Genomic DNA, 17789 nt, shown 5'->3' with positions numbered 1-17789 from the left:
TCGAGGAACCACCCGCCAGACCGTTGCCCACAGCGACTGCACCATCTCAGATCCCATCACTTGCTTGTGTGAGGGTCCCGATTTCTCCACGGCCTCACCAACCCTTGTTGTCTTGCCATCCCAGTGGGCGTGGGGGTGTCTGCTGGGGGTTCTGATGTGCGTTTCCCTGAGGACTGATGGGGTTGGGCAGCTTCTTGGCAGTCTGTATGTCTTCCTTGGAGAAATGTCTGATCAGATCTTTTTCCTGTTGTTTAATTTGGCCACTCTCTTTTTATTACTGACTGGTCAGAGTTCTTTACAAGGGTCTTTCTGAGTTGCACCGATTTGCATGTGCATTTGGAACCCAGGGCTCCAGGCTTGTTGCTGGGAGGGGCAGGGCCAGGGAAAAAGCACGATCCCAGTGCCTATCGTGGGTCTCACTTTCCTCCCCAAACCTGAGACTGGCGGCCAGCACCAGAGGACCTTTCGCCACTGGTGCCCACCCTGTCCCAGTGACAGTGGCTGCCTGGGGAGGCCTCAGCTGCAGGGTTAGGCTCCCATCCGTCCTGGCAGGAGAGAGTGCCCCCTGAGGCCTGAAGAGCCTTCCAGACCCACCGTCCTCCTGTGCCAGATGCCATTTCTCTTTGGGAAACCAGGAAAAAACAAATAGATATATATTTTGAGGAAAATTAGACCTCAGCTAACATCCACTGCCCATCTTCCTCTTTTTGCTGGGGAAGACTGGCCCTGAGCTAACATCTGTACCCATCTCCCTCTATTTTATATGTGGGACGCCTGCCACAGCATGGCTTGATAAGGAATGCATAGGTCTGCACCCAGGATCCGAGCTGGCAAACCCTGGGCCACCTAAGTGGAGCGAGTGAACTTAACCACTGAGCCATAGGCCCGGCCCAAGAAAATATATTTTTAAATGGCCCCAAACCCACTGAGCAAACCTTGGCACCCTTGTCCGCACGGAGAGGCCCCGTCCCCATGTCATCTTTGGGGACGTCCCTGGAGACCCCCACCTTACGAGGGGTCTCTGGGGCTGGTGCCACTCCCAGACAGTGGTGTGGAACCATCTTTGGCTCCAGCCAGTCGGGCCTGTTCCCTGCTCTGCCTTCCTTCCGGCTGTGAATTATTGATGCCGAGGCGAGCGGTCCGTGCGCAGAGCTCATGAGGGCCGCTGCTGTGTGAGCTTCGTCTTTCTTTGTGGTTTTTCTGTTTCTCTTTCTGTTGGGGGTGGGGCTGGAGGCTGAGAGCAGTGGCTGCGGGAATTACATTGGGTGAGGGCTTACTTTAAAACAGGAACTGTCCCCGGCCACACCAGGAAGCTGTTCCCAGGAGTCAGGCACAGCCCTGCCTTGCATTTTAGTGGCCTTCTCCGCGCCATTACCGTGCTTCTGGGCGCTGGCTCCCTGGGGATCCTGCATGCTCTCCTCGGCCTCGCCCAACACTCGGGGGCCCAGTGGAGGGCTGACTCTGGGGGACTGACACCCACCGGATCCCCAGCTCCCCGCTCCTGGGAAGACCTGCAGGGTCCCCTCTGGGGTCTGGCAGGGAGAGGCCAGGGAGGGTGAGGGACGAGGGCAGAGGGATGTGGCCGCAGCCCTGCTGGTGAGGCGGGAGGGGGGACGAGGGGGAGGGTTCTGGGCTGGTGCCTGCTCTGTGCCCATCTTCCCAGCGCCACCCCGGGACCCTGTGCTTGCTCAGCCCAAGGGCTACCACGTGTCTGGGGAGGGCTCGAGGGTGGCGTCTGGTTCTGGAAGGCAGCGCCCACTGTCTACGCCTCCCACGCTGGAGCTGGGGCTAATTCAACCTAAACCCGCGGTCTCATGCCAGTGGGCGCTGGCAGGAGAGGTGGACACTTCCCTCTGCTCGGAGCCCCTGTCTCCTCCCCTAATCAGATGGAGAGCTCCTCAGACCTGCTAAGGGCTCTGCGTACAGCAGGTGCTCAGTGCATGCTGTCAAGGGGAGGGGCGTCTGGCCACCACCTGGTGCTGGGGAAGGAAGGGCCCAGCTACCCAGAAAGCCAGTGCCCACATCAAGCAAAGAGCCACGAGCGTCCGCTGAACACCTCCTTTGTTGGGCCGTGGGTGGGAGGGGTTGGCCTTCATGCTGGCCACCTCCTCTGGGCTTGGTGCATCCCCTCCCGTCTCAGGCAGGTGTGCCAACCCCCCCTGATTACCGAATTTCCTCTGGAACTGGAGACAGCAAGTGTCAGGGCAGAAGAAGAGCTGGCGGTGGCAGGCAGTGATGGGCAGCACCCAGGGGTCTCCAGGTGCCCAGGGAAGGGCTCCCTCTGCAGGGAAGGGAGCCTGGTAGTGCCCCAGTCACCAGCCCTTGGAAAGTGGCTGCTCTCCAGGGAGAGGCTGAGTGCCAGGCTGCCAGGCTGAGGGCAGGGCCCTTCTCCTCCAGTGGCCCCAGCCTGGCCTCGCCCCTGGAAAGCTCAGTCCATTTCACTCCTTCCCTGGGCAGAGCCAGCCCTGCCTCCACTGAGATGCTGCCCGTTCGGCTGGGGCAGGGGGACCTGGTCTCACCTTGAAGTTACCTTCAACTAATTGCTGGGCGCCCACAGACCAGCTGTGTGTGGACCCCCTTTGCTGAGGGGATGCTGGAGGAGACAGACCCTACCTCTCCGCCTGGGGTCTGCTCAGCATGGCTGAGCGGTCACCGGCAGGCAGGCAGCAGGTCTTGTCTAAGCCCCTACCCAGGTCCAGAAGATGCTTGAGTAGTTAGGACTGGAGGCCTTTGAGCAGCCTGGCAGGCCAGGGACAGCTGTTCGGGGGGCCGAAAAGCAGAGAGAGCAGGAAGCAAATCAGCAGGGCTTGCTGGCAGGTGGGTGCAAGCAGAAGTGGGGGGCCGCCCGTGCAGACCCCTTGTCTGCCCCAAGGGCACTGAGCCGCCCTTGGCAGCCCTGGTCTGGGTCCAGCCCTCCCTGGGCTGTGCTGGCACCTTCTGGATTCTGCGTGAGTCCTGCCCTCCTGTACCCCAGCCCTGACAGCAGCCAGTGGGGACCAACAGGGACCCCAGGGTGGCTGCACTCCAGCCTGGAAGCCCAGGGCAAGGCCTGCTGGCAGCTCTCCCCTCTTGGGAATCTGTGTACATCCCGACTTCCTGTCTCGAATCCTCGCTCCCTCCCACCTCCCTCGATGAGGTCAGGGCCTCCTTAGTCGGATGAACCACCAGGGTGCCTGTCTCCCTGTCACACAGTTATACGTTCATCCCAGTCCTGCCACATAGAAGCCACGTGTGGCCTCAGGCAAGTGACTGGATTCCTTCATGCCTCAGTTTGCCCATCTGTAAAATGGGGGTTAAATAAGAAAATACACGTAAGGGGTCCTAACGCTGTCCGTCGTTGTGCTGTGTTATCATTAACATCCGTCAGTCTTCATTAAGTGGCATTCTCCATGCTTGTGCTGAGTGGCAGATTCTGACCCTGCACGGGGACCCAGAGATGAAAATGCCACCTGTTCCCACCCAGAAAAGCTCCAGTCTGATAGGACAGGAAGACATGTGACCAGTTGAAGCACACGGAGCCACAGGACGTGCGGTTTAGAAACGCAAACCACCGCATTCCCACATCTGCCTGCACGATGGGCAAGGCTCTGGACGCCACGGGGCCCGTCGGCCAGAGCACAGGGAGCCGTGCCTGCGCAGCCTCGGGGGAGGCCTGTCGCAGGGCACGTCCCCGAGTCAAATGCCGCGCTCCTTGTCCTGGAGGTGCCACTTGTGGGTGTGAACCCACTGAGTCGCTCGCAGAGACGTTGTTTGTGAACTGGGGCAGGCATTGTGGCCTGTCTGCGATTCTGACCCACTGTGAACGCCTGAAATGCCCCTCGGCCAGCCGCTGGGTGGACAGGTTATGGTCCAGCGGAGCTTTGAGCAGAATGCAGCCATACCCAGAAACCCCAGTGGCAGACGGGAAGAAGTAGGGACCCCCTTGCGGTGCCAACGGGCTGTGGACCGTTCTGGAAGGATGCTACAAGATTGCTGGCTGTGGTTCCCTCAGACTCCCCAGGGGCGGGGTGGGAAAGGCTGTAATTTTCTCGTCTGGTACTGTTTCCATTCGGTTTTATCAGGATGTATGCTTGCGTTCATAATTTAAGAAGAAGATGGAAAGAATTTGAAAAAGTGCAGGAGCGTGCAGAGGAGAGAACACCTTTTTGTTACCTGTGGCCTCCACGTCTCCCCAGGTCGCCCTCATGCCTGGGTCCCTGGCCTCCTGATGCAGGAGGGCTTTATCTAGTCCCTGTGGTGGATGGAGGGTGGGGGCCCCTCTTCAGACTGAGCCCACGGACACTGGAGCTTGTCACCCACTGACTCTCTCTCCCAGGGCAGGGATGGTATGAGCCCTTGGTCCCCAGTGCTGGGCACACACCCCTTCCTTCAACAATTACCAGCGTGCCCCGTGGGCATGGTGCGCTCCCTGGTGGGCGCACAGTAGGTGTCCAGGCGCTGTTCCTGGCCCGAATGACTGCACGAACGACCCCACCCGGGGCCGGCCACCAGTCTGGCTGGTGCATTGCGCCGGGGCAGGTGGCACGCTGTGCTTGGATAGGGGTGGGCGGCGGGGAGACCTCCCTGGGCGCGTCCCCGGGGCGGGCGGGCTGGGGGCGCCGGGCCCGGGCGGAAGGAGAACGCCCGCCCGCCCGCCCGCGCCGCTGGGGGCCGCCCGCGGGCCGCGCCGGCCAGAGCGCGCCGTGCGCCCGGGGCCCCGCGCTGGCACACGCTCGGCGGCCGCGGCGGGGATACGAGCGGCGGCGGCGGAGCCGGGCCGGGCGGCAGGAATGCGGAACCGGCGCGCGGGCTGAGGCCGCCCAGGATGGCGCAGGGGCGGCGGCGGCGGGCGGCCTGCGCGGGGCTCTAGCGCGGCGGGGCGGACGCTCCCGGCCCGGCCCCGGCCTCGCGGGCGGGCGGCATCGCGGCCATGGCCAAGGAGCGGCGGAGGGCCGTCCTGGAGCTGCTGCAGCGGCCGGGGAACGCGCACTGCGCCGACTGCGGCGCCCCGGGTAGGTGCGGGCCCGGTGGGTGCGGGGCCCGGGTGGGTGCGGGGCCGGGGTGGATGCGGCCCGGGTGGTGCGGGCCGGTGGGTGCGCCCAGGGTAGGTGCTGGTCTGGGTGGGCGCCGGCCTGGATGCTCGCCCCGGGCCCGGGAGGGGTGCTGCGGCGCCTGCGTGGCCGGGGGCGCCGGCCGCGCTGCTTGGTCCCCGCTCGGGTGGGGCGCGGGCCCGGCGTGCACCTGCGGGGACCCGGACGTCGCCCGCCCGCGGCCCCCGGCCTCCGGCTGTGTCGCCTCCTCCCCTCCCCCCCAGGCTGCGTGTCTCGCTGTCACCCGGGGACCGCCGCCGCGTTGCGAAAGCCCCGGCTCCGCAAAGAAAGAGGAAATCGCGGCGGGCGACCGGCTGCAGGGGGAGGACAGGCGAGCCGGCCCGCCGGCTTCTTTGCGTGGGTGTGGGGTCCACCTGGCTCCCCGCCACCTGGAGGTGACGTCATGGGCCCCCGCCTAGAGCCACCCTTGTGCACTGCGCCCCGAGAAGGGGGAGGAAGCCCCGGCCGCCTCCACGTGGAGCCGGTGGGAAAGGGCTTCCCTTCCCCCCAGCCCCGCGCCTAGCTGCTCTGGGACAGGCGGCCAGATCAGGTGGGGCTGGGGGGCAGGTGCGACTGGGAACCGGCACCCGGGCCACCTGCACCTCATCCTGCCAGCGGGCATCTCCCGGACTTTGCTCCTGGGTGGCCCCTGCTCTGGGTGGTTTCCAAGGCGCTGGCGTCCTGGGTGCTTCCTCTTCCTTCCCGGGGACGCTAGTCTTGGGTCAGCAGGAAAAGGAACGGCTGAGCTCTCAGACCGGCAGGCAGGACTCTGCTTCCGAGTGGGCAGCCCTGGCTGGTCCTCTGCGGGCGGGTGGGCAGGCACAGGCCCTCCAGGCTCACCTGCTCATGCCCCCGCCCTGGAGGGTGGCCCAACTCAGGGGCTGTCCCCCTGGCACTCCAGGGGACACCCCACTGGGGGCTCCTAGTCTGAGCCCCTCAGAACAAACCTAACACATTCGGGAGTGGCCGAGGCCCCCTGGAGAGGGAAGGTGGGAAGACCCTGCCTTTGTCCCCAGACACCTGTTTGAGACGTGCAGCCTCTGGACACCCCTAGAATAGGACCCAGTCCCCAGCTCTGCTCTCTTGCCCCTGCGTGGGCTGGGAGGGGTCTCTGGCAGCCCCAGGTCAGCAGCTCGAGTGTCCCAGAGGGGAGGCAGTGACAGGCTTTTCTGCAAGCCGGGCTGGCTGAGAGGCCTTTCCGGCTCCCACCTCCCGAGGGGGGCAGCGCGGGCCCACTCCGAGGTGGGGGTGGCACCACCATGGCTGCTGTAGCTGCTCCTGCCAGCGGGGCTCACTCCACACTCTCCCCGCCCCCTCTCCCAGACCTGTATTTCCACTTGTTCCGAGAGCCGGCCGTGCTAGGGAGAGGCCGGTGAGAACGGGCAGCCTTGGCCTGGGGCGTGGGAGTCGGGGGAGGCCCTGCCCCTCTCCTTCCTGACCGCACTGCCCAGGAGCGGCTCCTTTGGACCCAGAGCCTCCCTGCAGCTGCCTCCAGGCCCCCCAGCCTGGCAGGAGGGCGAGGGGCTTCCTTGGGATGGTGCGCCCTGCAGCTGCCGTGCCCAGCCCAGCCCCTGGGGCCAGGGGCCACTGCCCCGAGCAGGCACACTGCCGTCTGGGGCAGGCGGCTCTGGGGAGCCCAGCTTTCCCTGGTGTTGGGCCAAGCCCCTCGGTTTTCAGAATTGGCCCGTGACATCAGCATCCCGCCTCCTCTGCCTGGTTGCCCGAGGAGCAGGCAGGATGTGAGCGGTTGTCCCCGTCGTACAGAGACTGAGGCCTTGAGAGCTGGGGCTGTCTTAGGGGCCGGACGTGCTGTCTCAAAGGCAGAGCAGGGCTCCTACGCCGGCCGCAGTCCGCCCACTCTGCCTGCCCCCTTCCAGCATGCCCCGCTCCAGCCCTGCCTCCCCTCTCGCCCCCTCGGACGCTGCTTCTCAGCTGAAGCCCATGTGGTCTGTCCACGTTCTGTGCCACTGTGGGGTGCCTCTGGGGCCTCCTGTCCCTGCTGTGGCCCAGATGGGCGACTAGGGGCCACTCTGGCATTGATGGGGGCAGAAGGGGGCACAGTGCGTTATGCTGTTGTCAGAGGACCGTCACACGGACCGGCTCCTGGCTGTTCTTCCCGCCCACAGCCAGCCAGGAGCAGGGCATCGCTGGCGTGGAGTCCCCACGGCGTCGGCTCTGGACAGCAGGGCGCAGCACAGGCCTGGGCGGCCTCTAATTGCCAGGTCTGGGGTTTTTTGGAGTGGACGTAGGCAGACCTAGCCAGCTGGCCACTCGAGGGCAGCTGGGAGGGAGTCAGTCTGGGGGGTCCCTGCAACCCCCACAGGACCTGCTTCCAACCTTCCGCACTATCTGCTCCAGCAGTGGACTCCCCCACACCCTGACCATGGGGCCCCGTCTGACGGCCTCCCTCCCAGGGGGCTCTTCTCGCTACGGACCGGGGGGCAGGCACACCTGAGTCCATTCCTCTGCGAGGCTTGGGTGGGGTCCCTGTCCTGGGCGGGTGACGCCTCAGCGCTCCCTCCGGGTTGCCTGCCTAGTTGGGACAAATGATCTGTTCTCCCCTTTGAGCCTCAGGTCCAGTGCCCAGAAGGACGGGGTCTCAGCCTTTAACTGGGTTTTCGGGTGGGTGACAGTTGTGTGGTTCTTTGATTCGTGTCACCTGGCCATCTGAATCTCCTGGAGCAGCAGGTGAAACCAATTCTGAGGGCTTTCCGGTGTGCCGGGTCGGGGCTCAACAAGCAGACCTTCATTTCTGACAAGTCGCGTGGTTTGGAGGTCCTGCTGCTCCGGGTGTGTGTTCTGTAGCCAGGACCCAGGGGTGTCCGCGTGTGGGAGTGGCCCTGGGGGCTGGTGCTCGAGGCTCAGCTGGGCCTGGAGTATGTGCCTGCAAGGCCAAGGCGGGGAACTCGCAGCAGGAGCTCCTCACTCAAACCCAGAAGGCTTCAAGGCAGAGGTGACTTTTCAGAAATTGCTATAAGCCAGGCCAGGAGCATCTTGGTGGGAGGAATTGCAGGAATTTGGCCTAGTTTGAGAGAGGGTCCCCTGAGTGTGTGGCTGGCGGGGGCCTGCTGAGGGGTGGGCTGGGCAGACAGTCCCCCCTCCACCACTCTCCCTGGGGCAGCAGCCCACCTGGTTTTTGGGTGAAAAAACTTTTTTTTATTGTGGTAAAATATGCATGACATAAAAGTTACCATTTTAAGTGTGCAGTCCAGTGACATTAAGTACATTCACGTTATCGTGCAGCTGTCGCCACCACCTAGCTCCCAGAACTCTTATCCTGTAAATCTGGAACTCGGCCGCCATCAAACAACGACCCCCTGCCCCTTCCCCAGCCCCTCCGTTCTACTTTCCGTCTCTGTGAGTCTGACTCCTCTGGGAGCCTCACATGAGTGGAATCCTACAGTGTTTGTCCTTTTGTGGCTTATTTCACTCAGCTCAGTGTCCCCAAGGTTCATCCACGCGGTAGCAGGTGTCAGAATGTCCTTCCTTTTCGAGGCTGACTAATATTCCCTTGCAGGGAGGACCCCGTGTGTTTATCCCTTCACTGCTGACGGACACCTGGGTCGTTTCCACCTTCTGGCGATTGTGCAGCTGTGAACGTGGGTGTGCGGGTGCCTGCTTTCAAGTGTCTGGGGCATGGACTAAGGGGTGGAATTGCTGGTCATGTGGAGACTCTATGTCTGACTGCTCACCAGACTGTTCTCCTCACCTAGTTTCGTGCTTGGGCCACAGGCCAGCAGGACCGTGGTGCCTGCCCATCCGGCGGCCAGGTATGCAGGGCTGGTGCTGGCCACGAGTGGCACCCAGGGCTGGGGAGGGGCCAGGGCCTTTCCCTCTGCCTGCGTGCTTGGTGCCCCGGCCCTGACCAGCGCCCTCACCTCCCTCCTAGATTGCGCCCCCCTCCCTGGCATGGCAGGCGTGGCCACCCCCATGTGTGATGCTGGGGGTGACTCACTGGCCGAGTTACCCCAGAGTGGACTCCCTAAGTGCTCGGTTGAGCGGGGCACAGCCTGGCCTCCCCCTGCTCGCAGGGGTGTGACCTGGGCCTGTGCGCCGGATGCATCTCGAGCAGGGGGTGACATTGCCCCTGTCCCCAGGCCCCACACGCCGAGTTTGCTGCTGGCTTTAGACTCAGGGCGTTTACTAAGCCCTGCTCTGCATTGGGTGCCTGCCAGCAGGTACGTCACCTGGTCACTTACTCCCCAGACCTTTGAGCTGGCTGCGTGATCCCATTTCACAAATAGAAGGACTGGAAGGGACTCTGCGGGCATCCAAGGTGGCAGGGGGAGGTCTGGGTCCTCCTCGTCTGCTCTTATCCACTTCCTGTCCCACCCTGTCAGGCCCCCTGCAGTCTGGGACCTGCACTTTTTTTCTTATTTCTATTGTGTTAAAATACACATAACATAAACTTTACCATCTCAGCCATTGTTGAATGTGCAGTTCAGTGGTAGTAAATGCATTCACGCTGTTGTGCAGCCCTGGCCACCTTCCATCCCCATAACTGTTTTCGTCTTGTAAGTGTGAAACTCTGGCCCCATTGAAGACTCACTCCCCATGCCCCGCCCCGGCCCCGGCCCCCGCCGTCCACTTTGTCTATGAATTCGACTCCTCTAAGTGCCTCTTAGAGTCGTGGAAGCGGAAGTGGGATCGTAGTGTCTGTCCTTTTGTGTCTGGCTTATTTCACTCAGCACAGCGTCCTCAGTGTTCATCCGTGCGGTAGCAGGTGTCAGAATTTCCTTCCTTCTTTTTCAACTGAGATCTGATTGACGTGTAACACTCTATTAGTTTCAGGTGTACAACGTAATGATCGCCACACATAGGTGCACAATTTTTTTTTCTTGTGATGAGAACTTTTAAGATCTACTCACTTAGCAACTTTCAGATGTACAGCACGGCATTAACTGTGGTCCCCATGCCGTACGTTACATCCCCAGGAATTATTTCTCTGATAACTGGAAGCTTGTACCTTTTGCCCCCTTCACCCATTTCACGCGCCTCCCTCTGGCAGCCACCAGTCTGTTCTCTGTATCTATGAGTTCTGCATTTTTAGTTTTTGTTTGTTTCTTTGTTTTCTTAGATTCCACACATGTGTGTCTGATTTATTTCACTTAGCATAATATTTCACAAGGTCCATCCATGTGGTTGCAGATGGCAAGATTTCCTTCCTTTTTATGGTTGAAGAATATTCTTCTCTGTGTGTGTGTGTGTGTGTGTGTGTGTGTGTGTGTATGAGCGAGGGAGAGAGAGAGAGAGAGAGAGAATTTTTTTATCCATTCATCCACCAAAGGACATTTAGGTCGCTTCCGTGTCTTGGCTGTGGTGAATAGTGCTGCAATGAACAGGGAGGTGCTTATATCTTTTCGAGTTAGTGTTTTAATTTTCTTTGGATAAATACCCAGTGGAATGCTGGATCATATAGTAGTTTTAGTTTTACTTTTTTGAGGACCCTCCGTGCTGTTTTCCGTAGTGGCTGCGCCAGTTTGCATTCCCACCAGCAGCGCACTAGTGTTCCCTTTCCTGCACATCCTCGCCAGCACTTATTTCTTGTCTTTTTTGCTGATGGCCATTCTGACAGGTGTTGGGTGACATCTTATTATGGTTTTGATTTGTGTTTCCCTGATGACGAGTGATGTTGACCATATTTTCATGTACCTGTCAGCGTTCGTGTGTCTTCTTTGGAAAAATGTCTATTCAGAGCCTCTGCACAGTTTTTAATCGGATTGTTTGTGTTTTTGCTATTGAGTTGCATGAGTTCTTTATATATTTTGGATACTAACCCCTTGTTGGATATATGAGTTGCAAATATTTTCCTCCGTTCAGTGGGTTGCCTTTTCATCTTGTTGATGGTTTCCTTCGTTGTGCAGAAGCTTTTTAGTTGGATGTAGCCCCGCTTGTTTATTTTTGCTTTTGCTTTTCGTATTAGATCCAAAAAGGCATCACCAAGACCTATGTCAAGGAGCTTACCGCCTATGTTTTCTTCTATGAGTTTTATGGTTTCAGGTCTTACATTCAAGTCTTTAATCCATTTTGAGTTAATTTTTGTGTGTGGTGTAAGGTAACAGTCCACTGTCATTCTTTTGCATGTGGCTGTTCACTTTTCCCAACACTGTTTATCGAAGAGACCGTCCTTTCTCCATTGTATGTTCTTGGCTCCTTTTTCGTACATTAATTGTCCATATATGCCTGGGTTTATTTCTGGGCTCTCTGTCCTGCTCCTTTGATCTGTGCGTCTGTTTTTATGCCGGTGCCCTGATATTTTGATTACCGTAGCTTTGTAATATAGTTTGAAATCAGGGAGTGTGATACCTCCAGCTTTGTTCCCCTTTCTCAAAATTGCCTTGGCTATTTGGGGTCTTTTGTGGTTCCATACAAATTTTAGGATTGTTTGTTCTGTTTTTGTGAAAAATGCCATTGGAATCTTGATAGGGATTGCTTCGAATCTGCAGATAGCTTTGGGTAGTATGGGCATTTTAACAATATTAATCTTCCAATCCATGAGCACAGAATACAATTCCTTTTTTTGTTGTTTTGTCTTCAGTTTCTTTCATCGGTGTCTTACAGTTTTGAGTGTACAGATTTTTCACCTCCTTGGCTAAATTTATTGCTAGGTATTTTATTCTTTTTGATGCAATTATAGATAGATTTTTAAAAATTTCTCTTTCTGATAGTTCTTTATTAGTGCATATTAGTGCAATAGTGTATATTGATTTTGTATCCTGCAACTTTACTGAATTTGTTTATTAGTTCTAAGTTTTTTGATGGAGTCTTTAGGGTTTTCTATATCTAATATCATGCCGTCTGCAAATAGGGACAGTTTTACTCCTTCCTTTCTAACCAGGATGCCTTTTATTTCTTTTTCTTGCCTAATTGCTCTGGCTAGGACTTCCAGTATTGCAATACTATGTTGAATATGAGTGGGGAGAGTGGGCACCCGTGTCTGGTTCCTGTTCTCAGAGGGATGGCTTTCAGTTTTTCACGTTTGAGTGTCATGTTAAATGTGGGCTTGTGATATATGGCCTTTATTATGTTTAGGTATGTTCCCTCTATACTCAGTTTTGTTCAGAGTTTTCATCGTAAATGATGTTCAGTTTTGTCAAATGTGTTTTCTGCATCTATTGAAATGATCATATGATTTCTATCCATTTTGTTAATGTGGTGTATCACATTGATTGATTTGTGGATATTGAACCATAATTCTATCCTGGAATAAATTGCACTTGATCATGATGTGCGATCCTTTTAATGTATGGTTGAATTTGTTTTCCTTATATTTTGTTGAGGATTTTTCCATCTGTGTTCATCAGGGATATTGGCCTGTAATTTTCTTTTCTTGTGGCATCCTTGTCTGGTTTTGGTATCAGGGTAATGAGGTTGGCCTTGTAAAATGAGTTTGGAAGTGTTCCCTCCTCTTCTGTTTTCTGGAAGTCTGGTAAGCATTAGTGTTAATTCTTCTTTAAATATTTCATAGAATTCACCAGTGAAGTCATCTGGTCCTGGAATTGTGTTTGTTGGGAGATTTTCGATCTCCATACTACTAGTTGGTCTATTCAGATTTTTCATTCCTTCCTGATTCAGTCTTGGTAATTTGTATATTTCTAGGAATTTATCCATTTCTTCTAGGTTGTCCAATCTTTTGGCTCGTAACTGTTCATAGCAGCCTCTTATGATCCTTTGTATTTCTGTGGTAACAGCTGTAATGTCTCCTCTTTCATTTCTGATTTTATTTGAGTTCTCTCTCTTTTCATCTTGGTGAGTCCAGCTAAAGATTTGCCAATTTTGTTTATCTTTTCAAAAAACCAGCTCTTAGTTTCATTGGTCTTTTCTATTGTCTTTTTAGTCTCTATTTCGTTTATTTCTGCTCTGATCTGTGTTACTTCCTTCCTTCCTTCCGCTAACTTCGAGCTCCATTTGTTCTTCTTTTCCTTGTTCCTTGAGGTGCAGAGTTGGGTTGTTTATTTGAGATCTTGTTTCTTGATGTAGGCGTTTATTGCTGTGAACGTCCATCTTAGAACTGCTTTTGCTGCATTGCACACGTTTTGGTATGTTGTATTTCCATTTTCGTTTGTCTCAAGGTATTTTTTTAAATTTCTCTTTTGATTTCTTATTTAACCCATTAATTGCTTAGTAGCATGTTTTTTAATCTCCACGTATTTGTGAATTTTCCAGTTTTCTTCTTATAATTGATTCTAGTTTCATACCATTGTGATTGGAAAAATTGCTTGATATGATTTTGGTCTTCTTAAATTTATTAAGACTTGTTTTTTGGCCTAACATGTAATCTATCCTGGAGAATGTTCCACGTGCACTTGAGAAGAATGTGTATTCTGCTACTTTTGGATGGAATGTTCTGTTTATATCTGTTAAGTCCATCTGGTCTAACGTATCATTTAAGGCCAATGTTTCCTTCATGATTTTCTGTCTGGATGATCTATCCACTGGTGAAAGTGGGGTATTAAGGTCCCCTACTATTATTGTACTATTGTCTATTTCTCTCTTTAAGACCTAAATTAATATTTGCTTTATATTTTTAGGTGATCCTATATTGGGTGCATAAATATTTACAAATGTTATATCATCTTGTTGGATTCACTACTTTTTCATTAGGTAATGACCTTCTTTGTCTCTTATTACAGTATTTGTCCTAAAGTCTATTTTATCTGATATAAGTATAGCTACCCCAGCTTTTTTTTTTTTTTTTTTTTTTTGGTTTCCATTTCCTTCCTTTTTAAGGCCAAATAATGTTCCATTGTATGGATGGACCACATTTACTTACGCACTCATTCATTGATGGATATTTGGGTTGCTTCTGTGTTTTAGCTATTGTGAATAATGCCGCTGTGAACATGAGTGTACAAATAGCTCTTCGAGACCCTGCATTCAGTTCTTTTGGGTCTATATCCAGAATTGCATTTCCCTAATTGTTAGTGATGTTGAGCATCTTTTCATGTGCTTATTGCCCATTCATATATTTTCTTTGGAGAAATGTCTATTCAAGTCCTTTGCTCTTTTTTTGTGTGTGTGTGAGGAAGACTGGCCCTGAGCTAACATCTTTTGCCAATCTTCCTCTTTTTGCTTGAGGAAGATTGTCAGTGAGCTAACATCTGTGCCAATCTTCCTCTATTTTGTGTGTGGGTTGCTGCCACAGTGTGGCTTGATGAATGGTGTGTAAATCCACACCCGGCATCTGAACCCAGGAATCCCAGGCTGCCAAAGCATAGCACATGAACTTAACCACTATGCCACTGGGCTGGCCCCTCTTTGCTCATTTTTGAATTGGGTTGCTTTTTGTTGTTGAGTTTTAGTTTTCTCTCTATAATTCTGGATATTAATTCCCTTATCAGATATAGGACTTGTAAATATTTTCTCCCATTCTGTGGGTTGCCTTTTTACTCTGTGGGTAGTATCTTTTAATGCACAAAATTTTAAAATTTTTATGAAGTCCAGTTTGTCTGTTTTTTCTTTTGTTGCCTGTGCCTTTGGTGTCATAGCCAAGAAATCATTTCCAAACACAATGTCATGGAGCTTTTGTCCTATGTTTTCTTCTAAGAGTTTTATCATTTTAGGTCTTCATTTAGGTCATTGATCCATTTTGAGTTAATATTTGTATGTGGTGTTAGGTGAGGGTCCAGCTTTGTTCTTTGCATGTGGATGTCCAGTTTTCCCAGCACCATTTATTAAAAAGACTGTCCTTTCTCCATTGAATGATCTTGGCACCGTTGTCAGAAATCATTGGATTGTATATGTGAGGGCTTATTTCTGGGCTCTCTATTCTATTATAATGGTCTGTGTGTCTGTTTTTATCCTAATACCACATTGACTTTTTTGGGTTTTTAAATTTTTATTATTATTTTTTATTTCTCTTTTGAGGAAGATTAGCCCTGAGCTAACTGCTGCCAATCCTCCTCTTTTTGCTGAGGAAGATTGGCCCTGAGCTAACATCCGTGCCCATCTTCCTCTGCTCTATATGTGGGACGCCTGCCTCAATAAGCGGTACGTAGGTCAGTGCCCAGGATCTGAACCAGTGAACCCTGGGCTGCCAAAGCAGGGTGCACAAACTTAACCACTGTGCCACTGAATTGGCCCCAAATGCCACATTGTTTTGATTACTGTAGCTTTGTAGTAAGTTTTGATATCGGGAAGTGTGAGTGCCCCAGTTTTGTTACTCTTTTTCAAGATTGTTTTTGCTATTTGGGGTCCCTTTTGATTCCATGTGAATTTTAGGATGAGTTTTTCTATTTCTGAAAAAGGTGTCTTTGGCATTTCGATAAGGGATGGCATTGGATTTTTAGATCGCTTTGGGTGATACTGACATTTTAACAGTGTTAATTCTTCCAATCCATGAATGTGGGATGTGTTTTCATTTATTTATGTCTTCTGTAATTTCTTTCAGCAAAGTTTTGTAGTTTTCATTATACAAGACTTTCACTTCCTTGGTTAAGTTAATTCCTAAGTATTTTATTGGTTTTGATGCTGTTGTAAACGGAAGTGTTTTTGTAACGTCTTTTCATATTGTTCATCATTTGTGTATAGAAATGCAGTTGACTTTGTATCTTACTACTTTGCTGAATTCATTTATTCTAACAGCTTTTTTGTGGATGCTTTAGGATTTTCTACGTGTAAGATCATATCTGCAAGCAGAGGATTTTACTTCTTTCTTTCCGATTTGGATGCCTTTTATTTCTTTTTCTTGCCTACTTTCTGTGGCTGGAACTTCAGTGCTGTGTTGAATGGAAATGTTGCAAGTGAGCATCCTTGTCTCGTTCCAGATCTTAGAGGAAGAGCTTCAGTCTTTCCCCATTGAGCGTGATGTTTGCTGTGGGTTTTCCTGTGGGGCCTTTATCATGTGGAGGTAGTTTTCTTCGTTGCCTAGTTTATTGAGTGTTTTTATCATGAAAGAGTGTTGAATTTTGTTAGATGCTTCTTGAGCATCAGTTGAGATGATTGTGTGTTTTTTCCCTTCATTCTGTTAAGTGGGGTATTATGCTGATTGGCTTTCACATGTTGAGCCGTCCTTGCATTCCAGGAATAAATCCCACTTGGTCATGGGGTGTAATCCTCATACGCTGCTGAATTCAGTTTGCTGGTATTTTCTGGAGGATTTTGCATCAATGATCGTCAGGGATATTGGTCTGCACTTTTCTTTTCTTGCGGCGTCTTTGTTTGGCCTTGGTGTCAGGGTCATGCTGGCCTCGTAGGATGGGTTAGGAAGTGTCCCGTCCTCTTCAGGTTTGTGGAGAAGTGTGAGGAGGATTGATGGCGGTTCTTTAATCGTTTGGTGGGATTCCCCAGGGCAGCCACGGGACACAGGGCTTTTCTGTGCTGGGAGGTTTTCCATCACTGATTCAGTCTCCTTAGTTGTTAGAGGTCTGTTCAGAGTGTCTGTCTGCCTGATTTAGTCTTGTGTTTCTGGGAAGTTGACCATTTCATCCAGGTTGTCCAATTATTCAGTGTAAATTGTTCATAGTACTGCCTTATAATTCTTTTCATCTGTTGAATTGGTAGTAACGTCTCCCCTTTCACTTCTGATTTTAGTAATTTGACTCTTCTCTCTCTTTTCCTTTGTCCATCTTGCTAAAGGTTTGTCAATTTTGTTGATCTTTTTGAAGAGCCAACTTTTGTTTTTACTTATTTTCTCTATTGTCTTTCTATTCTCTAGTTCATTTATCTCTACTCAAATGTTTATCTTTTTCCTTCTTTCCTCTTGCTTTAGGTTTAGTTTGTTGTTCTTTTTCTAGTCCTTTAAGTTGTAAAGTTAGGCTGTTGATCTGAGAGCTTTCTTGTTTTTTAATGTAAGCATTTGTAGCTATAACTTTCCCCCTTAGTACTGCTTTTGCTGCATCCCATAAATTTTGGTAGGTTGTGTTTTCGTTTTCATTCATCTCTAAGTGTTTTCTAATTTCCCTTGTGATTTCTTCTTGGATTCATTTGTTGTTTAAATATGTGCTGTTTAGGGGCTGGCCCCGTGGCCGAGTGGTTAAGTTTGCGCGCTCCGCTGCAGGCAGCCCAGTGTTTCGTTGGTTCAAATCCTGGGCGTGGACATGGCACCACTCATCAGGCCACGCTGAGGCAGCGCCCACATGCCACAACTAGAGGAACCCACAACTAAGAATATACAACTATGTACCAGGGGGCTTTGGGGAGAAAAAGGAAAAAAATAAAATCTTTAAAAAAAAGTGCTGTTTGATTTCCACAATTTTGTGAATTTTCCAGTTTCCTTTCGAGAAGATACATCGTATGATATCTTTTATTTATGTATATGTGTACTTCTTCATTTATTTTTTGCAGGGAAAGATTCACCATGAGCTCACACCTGTTGCCGATCTCTCTCTTTTTGTTTTTCCTCCCACAGCCCAGTGCGTGGGTGTACATCCTAGTTGTAGGTCCTTCTGGTTCCTCTACGTGAGCCACCACCACAGCACGGCTCCTGACAGATGAGGGGTGTGGTTCCTCTATGTGAGCCACCACAGCATGGCTACTGACAGACGAGTGGTGTGGTTCTGCATTCGGGAAATGAACCCGGGCTGCCCAAGCGGTGAGAGCCCTGAACTTGAACCCCTAGACAATCAGGGCAGGGTCCCAATCTCTGTCTTTTGATTGGAGAGTTTAACCCATTTACATTTACAGTAAATACTGATTATAAGGCACTTACTCCTGTCGTTGTGCTGTTGGTGTTCTGTATGCCCTGTAGGGTTTTTTGGTCTCGTTTCCTGTGTTCCTGTC

General features: G+C 52.2%; 1 protein-coding gene across 2 annotated transcripts in view; it reads left to right on the top strand.

Annotated features, from left to right (window-relative positions):
* The first annotated feature begins 4753 nt into the window (after positions 1 to 4753).
* The window catches only part of ADAP1 (ArfGAP with dual PH domains 1), a 62983-nt gene continuing 49947 nt past the window's right edge, over positions 4754 to 17789 (top strand). Inside the window, exon 1 of one of the 2 annotated variants that reach the window (XM_044746627.2) lies at positions 4754 to 4991. In XM_044746627.2, the coding sequence (XP_044602562.2) occupies positions 4910 to 4991 (82 nt within the window). In that variant the 5' untranslated portion in view covers positions 4754 to 4909. The remainder of the gene's footprint in view (positions 4992 to 17789) is intronic. The other variant, XM_070484048.1, reaches the window with a different exon arrangement.

The sequence above is a fragment of the Equus asinus genome, chromosome 14 (genome assembly GCF_041296235.1).
Source record: "Equus asinus isolate D_3611 breed Donkey chromosome 14, EquAss-T2T_v2, whole genome shotgun sequence".
Lineage (NCBI taxonomy): Eukaryota > Metazoa > Chordata > Mammalia > Perissodactyla > Equidae > Equus > Equus asinus.
The sequence above is the reverse complement of the archived record's forward strand: the minus strand, read 5'-3'. Positions and strand labels throughout refer to the sequence as shown.